Genomic DNA, 13449 nt, shown 5'->3' on the forward strand with positions numbered 1-13449 from the left:
CGAGAAGCCCGCACACCACAACAAAGAGTAGCCCCCACTCGCTGCAACTAGAGAAAGACTGTGCACAGCAATGAAGATGCAACACAGCCGATAAATAAATAAAATAAATTTATAAAAAAAAATTTAGGTAACTACATCTCAATATATTTGTTTTCCTTTATAATCCCATGTATTTTATTGTACACATTTAAAACATTATCTGAGGACTTCCCTGGTAGTGCAGTGGTTAAGAATCTACCTGCCAATGCAGGGGACACAGGTTTGATCCCTGGGCTGGGAAGATCTCACATGCAGTGGAGCAACTGAGCACATGCACCACAACTACTGAGCCCATGAGCCACAACTAATGAAGCCTGAGTGCTTAAAGCCTGTGCTCTGAAACAAGCCACCACAATGAGAAGCCCACACACCGCAATGAAGAGTAGCCCCCACACGCCACAGCTAGAGAAAGCCCTCGTGTAGCAATGCAGACCCAATGCAGCAAAAAAAAAAAAAAAAAAAAAAACCAACCCAAACAAACAAAACAACAAAACATTATCTGAGAAGGGATTCATGGGTGTTACCAGGCTGCCCAAGGTGTCCATGGAACTACAAAGGCCAAGGATGGCTGCCCCAGATCCTCTGGTGGCCTAAGACAGCTATTTCATCCTTTACCCAAGTCTGTGCCACACTCCTTGCCCCCAAATTTCCCTTTTCCTGTCCTATTGCCCCCCTTTCCTTCCATAGTTTTTTTTTTTTCGTGGAACTCCCCAGACAACCAAGAGCAAATCCCCCTCCTTCCTCTCCTCAGCTTCTCCATCTGCCCAGTGAAGGGACTGCAGGAAATTGATCTGTATGTTTTAACATTCTCTGTCTCTAAGTAGAGGGGAAATGGAGGCCACAGCAGGCACTTTTAAAATTAAGATTTCCATCACTTTCCGAAGAGTGAGGGGGGAGGGATATAGACAAGCCACACTCCAGGCATTTCCTACCTGTCATACCAAGTATAGGTGATGCTACTCAGAAATGAAGCTGTGGTTGAAGGATTCTGCAAGACACAAAAAAACCAGATGCTAAATCAATTAGAAACAGGAATTCTTTGAAACTCTAAAATCAGAAGCTGATTTTTCTAAATATGATGTTGTGCTAGGAACTAGATATGATACTGAAGTAGGCTGGTCAACGTGTTTGTTTGGAGACCCTAAGGTGACCAGTAGAATGATAACCAGACTTTTTGGCATAGATATATGAATTAACTGTCTATGTTGAAGCTTGGTGGGTCAATATAAAAGTCAGCGTTTCCAAGTTCTAGTCACTTTGTTTCCTCATGTCACAAAATGGTCTATACTACTGTATTCTGGGCTTGTGGGACCGTCATGAGACCTAGACATCTCAGAGTTACGTTTGTCATGATACCATCCAATTAAACAATATATGAAGTGGTCATATTTAGAGTCTCACTTTTGATGAGTCATTTTTTTCTGAAAATGCTGAAAGGATCAGGACCAGGATCTGGATTGCATAGCAGATGAAGAACACACAGGAATAGGCCAGATTGCAATTGCTGTCCTATGGGGGAAAAAAGCAAAGAAAATGATCCTTTTATCTGAATTACATCTAAACAGCTCCTATGTATCAATGCTTGTGATTAAAAAGTCTATTATCAAATCCCCTAAATACAGTCCTACCCTGGAACTCAATTTACCTTATGTCATTTACTCCAACTTAGAAGTTGCCCAGCAATACCTCCTCATGTCACTGTCTCTTTCCTCCTTACCTTTAAAAGTGTCCGGATCAGAGTCTGAAATTGGAAAGTGCCACAGAGTATGGAGAGAATCCAGAATAGGGACAGGAACCAAGAGTCCTTCTGTACACACCATCGCCTGCTGTGTTGGATCAGCAAAACCAGGATCTAGAGAGAAATTCACATCACATTTGGAAAAATATTGTCACTAACCAAGGACAAGAGCAAGAAGGATGTCAGAGAACAGGGGGAGAAACGGGGGCTGAAGGGTAAGACTGTTGTAACTAATCTAATACCAAATAGTACATTTCCTCCCTGATACCATCCAACTTTCTCTTTCAGGACCCCCGTGCTTCCTTTGAAACCCCCTTCCCTATCCCATCTCTAGTCACCACACTTGGGTGGGGAGTCAGCCAAGAACACAGAGGGTCACCATCTGCATCTAAATGGAGTAACTTTGGGAGCCAGAAAAATCTTTCCAAGGCCCAAGAAAATAATTTCAGGCACTACAGTAATCAGGTGGGGAGGCAGATCCTGCTGAACAGGTGCAAGGTATCTATATCACGATATTTTCTAGTAATAATACTAAACTAAGCACTTAGCAACAATAAAATAAAAAAAAAAACTCCGCCTAGAATTATACACTTACTTATAATTAATTAAATGTTGTTTTCCCAGACCCAATGCTGTGCTAGTAAACTGGCATTCTGAAAACAAAGCCATGATTTTTGGCATGTGTAAATTTCCATGGTATAAATCTCCCACCATGGTGCATTTCAATCGCCAACATGGTGTCACCAAACGCAGGGTTGGGAAGAGAGGCAGAGTCAGATCTGTGAGCTGGCTCCAGCACACTACTGCCTAGACCCTTCTCTGTTTTATAACAATGGTAACAAAATGAAGTCCTTACAGGGGCCAGCCAGACCATGTTACTAAGTGAAGTGAGGGTGGAGGACGGTACTGAGCACATGCCTGGTCTAATGCGACCAACTGCTACTCTGTCCTAGCTGACCATTGCCCTGAGGGAATGTCAGCCCCCAGTTGCCAGGCATTCTGATTTTTCAAGAAAGTTTAAGAATCCAAATAATTATGTTGTATCTTCCTCTTTTAAATTGTTGGTAACAGGAATTCTCTGGTGATCTAGTGGTTAGGACTCGGTACTTTCACTGCCGGGGGCCTGGGTTTGATCCCTGGTTGGGGAACTAGGATCCCACAAGCCACACGACGCAGCCAAAAAATAAATAAAATGGTAATGAATTCAATTCTTTTGTAAACACTGTACAGCTCTCCCTCCCCCCAGAAAACCATGCCTGTAGGAGAGACATAAGTTTCTGTCATCAAATTTATACAAACAACTCTAGATTCAATGATCCATTGGTTAGAGTCACCAATCAATTTGAAAATAGTGTTTACAGCATTTAGAAAATTCTTTTACACGAAGAAACTTGGATTTCATCTGTGATCCTTAGATGGCAAGATATGAGGGCATAAGGTACACATGTTAATCATTCAAGCTAGTACTTACCCAAGGAAGAAGGCGTTATAGACTAGTGTTTAAAAGCAAATGAAAAGCTACAATTTGTTTCATCCTATTACAACCAAGCTTTGTTTCATCATAGGTCCCTTGAAAAAGGTAGATGAAATGGGACTTAATTTCATTCCACAAAGAGTAAACTTCAGCTAGATGGCTATGAGGAGAGAGAAGATAAACAGGATAGAAGTGATGATGGGCCTTACCCATGTGCCCAGGTAGAGGCTTGGATTGGTATATCTAACGGCAGGGACTGTGGCTTGTCCAGTGTCTTCTGTGAATGCAAGGGCCAGATCTATGGCTGCCAGAATAAGAAGAAACCCAACAAGCACCTGAGAAGGGAAAAAACCACTGTTAGGAGGATATCATTCTTTTTTTTTTTTTATTTTTTTTATTTTTTTAAGCTCTTTATTGGAAAAAATATGGAACGCTTCACGAATTTGCGTGTCATCCTTGCGCAGGGGCCATGCTAATCGTCTCTGTATCGTTCCAATTTTAGTACATGTGCAGCCGAAGCGAGCACTGAGGATATCATTCTTTAGAACAGAATGGTTCCAAGTAATGGATGGTAAAAATTGTAAGCAGTGCAAGACATGGAAGCAACCTAAGCGTCCATCAACAGATGAATGGATAAAGAAGATGTGATATTTATACACACACATGTATACATACAATGGAATTCTACTCAGCCATAAAAAATAATGAAATTTTGCCATTTGCAGCGACATGGATAGAACTGGAAGGTGTTATGCTTAGTGAAATAAGTCAGACAAAGAAGGACAAATACTGTATGATATCACGTATCACGTAAAATAGATAACAAATTAGTGAATTTTTATTTATATTATATTCTTTTTTGTTATCAAAAAAGAAGCAGACTCACAGAAAAAGAGAACAGAGTAGTTGGTTACCAGCAGGGAGAGGGAAGGGGGAGGGGCAATATAGGGGTAGAGGATTAAGAGGGACCAACCATCACATATAAAATAAGCTACAAGAATACATTGCACAACACAGGGGCTATAGCTAGTATTTTATAATAAGTATAAATGGCGTATTACCTTTAAAACTGTGAATGACTATTTTGTACATCTGTAACATATAACATTGTACATCAACTATATTTCAATAAAAAATGGTAGGCAATTATTCAGATAACACAATAAATATTTATGGAATCAATGGATACATATAGTTCAAGTAATGGAATAAAGTTCAAAGTATGCTATGATAAGTGTTGTTAAGGAATGTGGAGTGTCACGGTTTTAAAATATGTCCACAAATTCTCTGATACTCTTCCCTTCAAAAGATAGAGCTTAGTTTCCCCTTCCCTGAGTATGGGCTGAACTCTGACTCACCTATAATAAATAGAATATGGCAGAAGTGACAGTGTGTGACTTCCAAGATTAGGTCATAGAAAACAATGCGGCTTCCTCTTTGTTCTCTCTCTCTCAGATCACTCACTGCAAGGGAAACTTCCAGCCTCATCATGAGGACACTCAAGTAGCTCTAATGGAGAGATCCACTTGGTAAGGAGCTGCTACCTCCTGCCAAAAGCCATGTGGATGTATCAATTTAGAAGCAGATCTTCTAACCCCAATCAAGCCTTCAAGTGATCTTAGGCACAGTCTGCATATTAATAACTGCAACCTCATGACAGACCCTGAACTCAGACAATCTGCTCCCAAATCCCTGACCCATGGAAAATGTGAGGTTAAAAAAAAAAAACGTTTATTTTTAAGCTGCTAATTTGGAGGTAATTTGTTACATAGCAATAGATAACTAATAAAATAGATTTTAAAGGGGAATTCCTCCACCCCAACGGGGATGGCACTATTCCATTTCCTTGGTCATTACTCCAGCCTTCTCCCCATATAAACTTTGAAGTTAATGATTGCAACTATGTGACCTGAAGATGACTCCAAGTCCATCAATATTTGTACTCTGAGCTCATAAGATATAATACACATCTTTTTGTTCTAAAGGACTACCGCCCACCCATCAGGAGGGAAAATTATTACCTCCACTAAGGAGGTCCACCAGTACCTTATCCCTCAAGATGAAGATCTTTAGTATCAGCTCCCCTACCCTCGCCCCTTCCTACTCCCATCCATCTATGCCTACTCATTCCGTAAGCCTCATTTATCCAGAAGGGCTCAGACAGAGATATGGTCCCTTTATAATGAAAAACCAGCCAAGAAAACACCTTTAACTAATAGGGCAAGTGCTATTATTTAGCAAGGTATAGAGTCAAAGACATGTTAATAAGGGGAATGTATTTTTCTCAAGTATATTGTGCTTTCCTCACATGAAACTGTAAAAGTTTTGGGGGAAAAATCCTAGCTTTTTAAGTGGTAATTTATGTTTGCTTTTAGGTAAATTAGGAGATAAAATAGAGCAAGCTGGAGCTAAAGCACCTACCCTTGAGGATGACTAGCTAAAGAGACTACAAACCAGCAGACCACTCCCCAGGCCAAGAAAAAGGAAGAAACCTTGCCACAGGCTTACATATATTAAACTCATACAAATTGATTAGAAATGCATTGAGCAATCCATATCAAAAGGGGTCAATTTACATTATCAAAAATTCCTACAAACAATTAAAGAGCAACAACCTAACAATCCAATGCAAAAAATGGGGATAGAATATAAATGATAATTTAAAGAAAAAGAAACACAAATAGCTTTTAAATGTATGAAAAGATCATTAAGCTCACTAACAGGAAGAGAGTGCAATTTCAAATTATAACAACATACCATTTTCACTTAACTGATTAGCAAACATCAAAAAGTTTGATAGTAAAAAGTTGTTGAGACTAAGGAAAAACCTCTATAGAGAGCAATTTGTACTCTAAATTTTTGAGTCCACATACTTTTAACCCAGTAATCTTATTTCTAGGAATTTATCCTACAGACACACTCATAGGTACTAAGCTACTTTTTGCAGCATTGTTTATGACGGCAGGCGGTTAGAAACCACCTCAATTTCTATCAAGCAGAACATAAATTATGGTGTAGCCAAATAACAGCATCTCAAGTAATCATTAAAAAAAGAGAAGCAGATCTTTAAGTGCTAAAATGCAAGGATCTCCAAGACACAGAAGGGTGTATGTAAGACACTAACACTTGTATGGGAAAGTATACATATGTAAGTGTTGATAAATGCATAGGTTATTTCTGAAAGCGTATACAAGGAGCTGGTATCAGTGGTTGCCAGATCAGACAGGAATGAATGACAAGAGTATCACGTATCCTTTTATAGCTTTTGAATTTTGTAACCATCACAAATTATCTATTCAAAAGATACAAGGTAAATATACTAACACCTTTTTTAAAAAAAAATCAGCAAGTGATGTGAACAGACAATTCACAAATGAATATTCTTAACAAATTTTAAAAAAATCATTTGCGTTATTACTTACAGAAATGCAAAGTAAAACAATAGGATGCCACTTTTGCATATAAAATTAAAGAACGATATGTTACTCAGTGCTAGCAAGGGTACAGAGACAAGGACTTTAACATACTTTCAGAGATACGTAAGTTGGTAAAAATCTTCCTAAATTATAAAAATTTTCTATCATGTTTCAAAAGCCTTAAGTTGTCATATGCTTTGATATAAGTAACTCCACTTCTGGGAGTCTATCTTGAGGAAATAATCTGAATAATTGCAGGCAAATGTTTATGTACAAGAATGTTAACTGGAGTCTCATTTTTTTAAAAATATTATTTTCATTTTTTTAGCTATGTTGCATCCTTGTTGCTGCATGCAAGTTTCTCTAGTTGCAGAGAGTGGACTCTTTGTTGTGGTGTGCAGGCTTCTCATTTTGGTGGCTTCTCTTGTTGTGGAGCACAGGTTCTAGGCATGTGGACTTTGGTACTTGTGGCACGTGGGCTCAGTAGTTGTGGCTTGTGGGCTCTAGAGCGCAGGTTCCGTAGCTGTGGCACACGAGCTTAGTTGCTCTGCGGCATGTGAGATCTTCCTGGACCAGGGATCAAACCCATGTTCCCCCATGTTTGGCAATATTTGTCTTTTCCAGGGTGTCTCATTTTTAATAGTGAAGAATGTATAAAACCTAAAGTAACCCAACACAGTGGTGAAGGGATTTGTTGTATTGATCTGAAACGAAGAGACTACCAGATAATTCTCCAGTGAAAATCGGTTTATTCAGCAGAGGATTGCATTTCAGGGTCTGAAACCATGGTGAACCATATGCAAGTCCCCGCATGACACAGGAAGGAGGACACTCTTATAGAGAGGAAAGGAAGCTGGGAGGGCTGCAGTAAACAAAGAGGCCACGGCTTTTCTTTGGCTGAGTCCTTGCCAGCAAAGAAAAGTCTTTCTCCTTCCTGTTGGCCTCTGCTATGGTGACAGTGGGTGAGAGCTTCCTCTTCTGGTCTCCCACCTCTATTTAATTGAGGTTTCTGTTTATTATTTCTCTTTACAGTTGAGAGGAGTCAGTGTTGCAAGAGTTGTTAAAATAAATATATGGTATACTCATGTATAGCAAAATGATGGATAGTTTGATGAACTATTTTGTAGTCATCAAAACTATGTTTAAGAATAATTGATAACACTGGGAAATGCTTTTTATAGTAAGTGAAAAAAAAGTAGACCACAAAATTGTATTCAATGAATTATGGGTTTTTTAAATTAATTAATTAATTAGCCACCTTGGGTCTTCGTTGCTGCACAAGGGCTTTCTCTAGTTGCGGAGAGGAGAGTGGGGGCTACTCTTTGTTGTGGTGCATGGGCTTCTCATTGTGGTGGCTTCTCTTGTTGCGGAGCATGGGGTCTAGGCACTCAGGCTTCTGTAGTTGTAGCACATGGGCTCAATAGTTGTGACTCACAGGCTCTAGAGCACAGGCTTCAGTAGTTGTGGCACATGGGCTTAGGGGCTCTGCGGCATGTGGGATCTTCCCGGCCCAGGGATTGAACCCGTGTCCCCTGCATTGGCAGTCAGATTTCCAACCTCTGAGCCACCAGGGAAGCCCTAAATTATGTTTTTCAAATATTCATAGAAAAAGAAGGAATTTCCAGTCCAAGACATCAGGTTTAGTACACTTGTTTCCCATCCTTCCCTCTCCCATTGAAATGATGGTAAAGAAGTACCCAAGAAATAGATCCATCATAGCACTGAGACTATGAATGGAAGAGGGTGAGTGAACTTGGTAAACCAGGTATATTTTAGAAGACAAAAAGCAAACGTGTCAATAGCGTCAGGTAAAAGAGCAGAAAAAGCCACAGTCTAAAATATATACAAGAAAAAGCAGCAGTGAAAGGGGGACCTGAGATGGATATCACTGGTCGCTGTGCTTGTGTCTTCCGTCTGCCCCACCAGATTCACTTTCCATCCTTGTTCCTTAGAGCCTGGAGTGGTAACAGTTCGCTCTAAGCCCCAGGTCCCTTTGTAAATACAACCTCCTCACATTATCTTATTTTGCCTCAGCCATCTGTCTCCTGTTAGGACCCTGACTGGTAGAGTTGCCTACTCAAAGCCATTCTCTTCTTCTTAACAGAACCCCCGTTTGTAAAATATCTACCCTACTCAGCTCAGCCACATGCTTGGGTGGAAGCTGCACCCATCTCCAACCCTATGAAGTGAATTAAAACCAATCATGTTGGTTCCATCCCTCTGGCCTGTGACTGCTTTAGCCATGGGCGTGTGACACAATTTTGACCAAAGAAAAGTGGGGGACAGCTTGTGTGGGAATTATTTGTAGGGGCTTCTGGGAAATGCTTTCCTCACTGGTCAAAGTGATACATAGGTCCAGAATATATAAAGAACTCTTTACAACTCAACAGTACAAAGATACAAATTGCCCTATTTAAAAATGGGTAAAGGGTTTATTCAAAAAATAAAATTCTCCGAAGATGGTGTACAAATGGCCGAAAAGCATATGAAAAAATGCTCAACATCATTAGTCATTCGGGAAATGCAAATCAAAGCCATAATGAGATACCACTTCACACCTACTAGGATAGCTATAATCAAAAAGATGGACAATAACAAGTATTGGTGAGGGTGAGTATTAGAACCCATATACTTTACTGGCAGGAATGTAAAATGGTATAGCCACTTTGAAAAACTGTTTGTCAGTTCCTCTAAATATTAGACATGGATTTACTATATGACTCAGCAAGAAAATTGAGAAGTTATGTCCACCCAAAAACTTGCACACAAATGTTCCTAACAGCATTTTTCAAACAGACAAAAAATGGAAAACACTCAGATGTCCATCAACTGAGGCATGCATAAACAAAATGTGGTATCTGTACAATTGTATATTCTATAACCATAAAAAGGAATGAAATATTGATACATGCTACAACATGGATGAACCTTGAAAACACAATGCTGAATGAAAAAAGCCAGACACAAAAGGACAAATACTGTATGACTGCATTTATACATGAAAGCCGCTACAGCCATCCTACAATCACGTGCTAGCTTGATAACTGGCTTGATTTGCTGAGGTTATCAGAAAAAAAAAAGATGAAATAAACACCTGTTGATGTTGTCAAACTGCTAAATTAACAAATCCTGGAGCTGTACAACCTCTGGACTTCCTGTTATATAAGATAATAAATTCTGTGCTAAGTCACCAGGTATGACTTGCAAGTGAGAGACCCTTAACTGATATAAATCTATTCTTAGTCATCAGCCCTGGCAGAGAGTAAGAATGGAAAACAGGACAGAAGTGAGAGTCTCAACTGAAGTTCTGTGAACTGGTACAGTTATGCCAGTTACTTCCTTTTCTTCCTCCTCCCAACCCATTGAGTGAATCCATTGACAACAACTATATTTGCCACCAGCATTCCCAAGCAAGCTCAAACAGAAGTATTTGCTAAAGAGATTGAATGATTTCTGGGAGGAGGGTATTGGTGTGCCAGAGTAAATTCACCTTCGTTTGGCACTCAGAGGGGTGGAGAGAGAGACAGCCCAGGATCCTGCTCTTGAGGGAAGCCAGTGAGTACAGACAGTCATCCAGGACTCAGAGCTCACAGGCAGTCCTTCCATCAAGAAGAGGCCACCCGAGGAAGCAGATCCATATGTTGCCAGAGAGACCTACTCCAGCCTCATATGTTCATTAACTCAGTCCCCTATTTGAAAATGCAAACAGAACACTAATAACCACCAGGAAGTTGAGAAAAATCAATACTGGCAAAGAAGATAGCCAAGATAACTAAACAGAACAACTGATTCTGGGATGGAGCAAACAAATTATTAAGTGAGCAGAAGAGAATTTTAAATTATTTTGAAATGAATGTCCTAAGAGATTTGAGGAGACATTGCATCCATTAATATGTTGTTGTTTAAAAAAAAAAAAAGGCATATTCAGAGATTAAGAAGAATTCTTAAGAATCAAATCTATTATTGCTAAAATAAAGGCTCTTTAGGATGATTAAAAGAAAAAATTAGGGGCTTCCTAGGTGGCGCAGTGGTTGAGAATCCGCCTGCCAATGCAGTGGACACGGGTTCGATCCCTGCTCCAGGAAGATCCCACATGCCGCGGAGCAACTAAGCCCGTGCGCCACAACTATTGAGCCGGCGCTTTAGAGCCCGTGAGCCACAACTATTGAGCCCATGTGCTGCAGCTACTGAAGCCCACGCGCCTAGAGCCTGTGCTCCGCAACAAGAGAAGCCACGGCAATGAGGAGTCCGCGCACCACAACCAAGAGTAGCCCCCACTCACCGCAACTAAAAAGAACACCCATGCACAGCAAAAAAGACCCAACACAGCTAATAAAATAAATAAATAAATTTATAAAAAAAAAGAAAAAATTAGGAAAATCTCTCAGAACGTGGGGGAAGAGTGAAAAAGAAATTCTAAAAAGAAGTTGAGAAGGAGGATCAATGCAGAAAGTCCAACATCTATCTAAAAGAAGTCCTGGAGATATGGAATTTTAAAGTTAGAGGAAAGGAATGAAAAGAATAATATAAATATAAAAATCTCTCAGAGATAAGAAAGACATGAGTCTTTAGGTTAAAAGTGTAGAACCAATCGAAAGAAAGACCCATGTAAACACTCTCATGAAAGTTCAGGACATCAAGAATAAAGAGGATAAGAGCTTCTAGAAAGGATAACAAGGAATGAGAAGAACTCTAACTTGGTTGCACAGGATTTGGGGGAACGACACAGCAACATCTTCAGACTTAAAAAAAAATAATTGAACCTAGCAAGAACTTAGAGACTTTAGTTACTATTGTTCTTCCTGAAAATTTTATTTGAGGCTGTTCTCCAGGAAATTTGGGGGAACCAAACCTTTTGTCTTACACCAAGGGGCATCAAGATGTGGATATAATGTACAGCATGATGACTGTAATGTATGGCAAGATGTGGATACAATGTACAGTATTAATAATAATGTATATTTGAAAGTTGCTAAGAAAGTAGATATTGAAGGTTTTCCTTACAAGAAAAAAATTTGTAACTATGTATGTTGATGGATGTTAACTAGATTTATTGTGGTCATAATTTCAAATTATTATGCTGTACAGCTGAGACTAATATATGTCGGTTACACCTCAATTTAAAAAAAAGACTACAAACTAAAAAAAAAAAAAAAATCTCATTTGATCTCCAGAACTTATTTATCTTCTAATTGCAAGTTTGTCATGCACTTGTGATTATAGTCAAAATACTGTATTACATACTTCAAAGTTACTAAAAGAGTAGATTTTAAATGTTCTCTCTCTTCTCTCTCTCTCTCACACACACACACAAGATAATTATGTGATATGATAGAAGTGTTAGCTAATGGTATGGTGGTAATCATTTTGCAATATACAAGTGTATAAATCAACACATTGTATACTTTCAACTTATACAATGTTATATGTCAATTAAGAAAGAAGAAAGTAAGAACTAGAGTCTAAAATTGATGGACAAAAAAAAAAGGTGGGGTGGTGGTGGGGAGTTAGGATTCAGGGCTTTCAGTGTCATGGCCCGGGGGTTCAATCCCTGGTCTCAGTCCCTGGTTGGGGAACTAAGATCCCACAAGCCGTGCAGCATGGCCAAATAAATAAATAAAACAAAATTGATGGCAGATTATTTTTAGGTATAAAGGTAACTTACAGAAGAACAGAAAATAATCATACAAAATTAAAAGACAGAGAAAGAGGAAGAGAGGAAAAGGAAGCTAGGAAGTTGGGTCAATGAGCTAAATTTCTTGTCTATATTCATAGAGGACAGAAATAGATCTTTTCGAAGATGATGGATCAAGAAATACAGGTATAGGAGTTCCCTGGTGGTGCAAGTGGTTAAGAATCCACCTACCAATGCAGGGGACATGGGTTTGATCCTTGGCCTGGGAAGATCCCACATGCTGTGGGGCAACTAAGCTCATGTGCCACAGCTACTGAGCCTGCACTCTAGAGCCTGAGAGCCACAACTACTGAAGCCTGCACGCCTAAAGCCCAAGCTCCACAACAAGAGAAACCACCACACTGAGAAGCCCGCACACTGCAAGGAAGAGTAGCCCCCTACTCACCGCACCTAGAGAAAGCCTGCATGCAACAAAGACCCAATGCAGCCAAAAAATTAATTAATTAATTAAAAAAAGAAATACAGGTATAAACACATTATTTGAAGATATGGAGGTAATATCAAAATAATTTTAAATGGCAGCCTCTGGAGAACAAGACTAGAAGGTAGAGGGGTGAGAAGGAGTCTTTTTCTTTTCATTTTGTTTTGTTTGTTTGTTTAGTTTTTTAAAGAGAGTAAAGGAAACATCTCAAAATGTTAACATGAGTACATCAGAGTGATACAATTATCAATTATTTCCTATTTCCCTAGAGTCGACAAACTTTGTACTATAATCAAATAAACTTTCTACAATCATGCATTTTTTTTTGCAGTGTGTATATGTCAGTTCCAATCTCCCAATTTACCCCTCCCCACCCCCTTTCTCCCTTGGGAACCATAAGTTTGTTTTCTATATCTGTGATTCTATTTCTGTTTTGTAAATAGGTTCATTTGCACCATTTTTTTTTAGATTCCACATATAAGAGATATCATATATTTGTCTTTTCTCTGTCTTACTTCACTCAGTATGACAATGTCTAGGTCCATCCATGTTGCAATAATACATTCTTTTTATAATCAAAAATATACATAGGCTTTTCTTAATTGTGATCAGGGAAATATTGTGGCTGTTTAATGATTACCAAGTCCTTAAATAAAGTCTTTGCCC

At 39.2% G+C, this 13449-nt stretch overlaps 1 protein-coding gene and 1 non-coding gene across 4 annotated transcripts in view; both read right to left on the reverse strand.

The window, feature by feature from the left end:
• Positions 1–13449, reverse strand: part of ABCC2 (ATP binding cassette subfamily C member 2) — an 88433-nt gene that overhangs the window by 66572 nt on the left and 8412 nt on the right. For all 3 annotated transcript variants that reach the window (XM_057737167.1, XM_057737165.1, XM_057737166.1), the window contains 4 exons: positions 3461–3586; positions 1757–1891; positions 1441–1548; positions 972–1027 (listed from right to left, as the gene is read on the reverse strand). In XM_057737167.1, coding sequence (XP_057593150.1) covers positions 972–1027; positions 1441–1548; positions 1757–1891; positions 3461–3586 — 425 coding nt within the window. The remainder of the gene's footprint in view (positions 1–971; positions 1028–1440; positions 1549–1756; positions 1892–3460; positions 3587–13449) is intronic.
• On the reverse strand, positions 3671–3777 carry LOC130854640 (U6 spliceosomal RNA). The gene has a single exon (XR_009054089.1). It is a non-coding gene; the product is annotated as a U6 spliceosomal RNA (small nuclear RNA).

Source organism: Hippopotamus amphibius, chromosome 5, assembly GCF_030028045.1.
Source record: "Hippopotamus amphibius kiboko isolate mHipAmp2 chromosome 5, mHipAmp2.hap2, whole genome shotgun sequence".
NCBI classification, from domain to species: Eukaryota; Metazoa; Chordata; class Mammalia; order Artiodactyla; family Hippopotamidae; genus Hippopotamus; species Hippopotamus amphibius.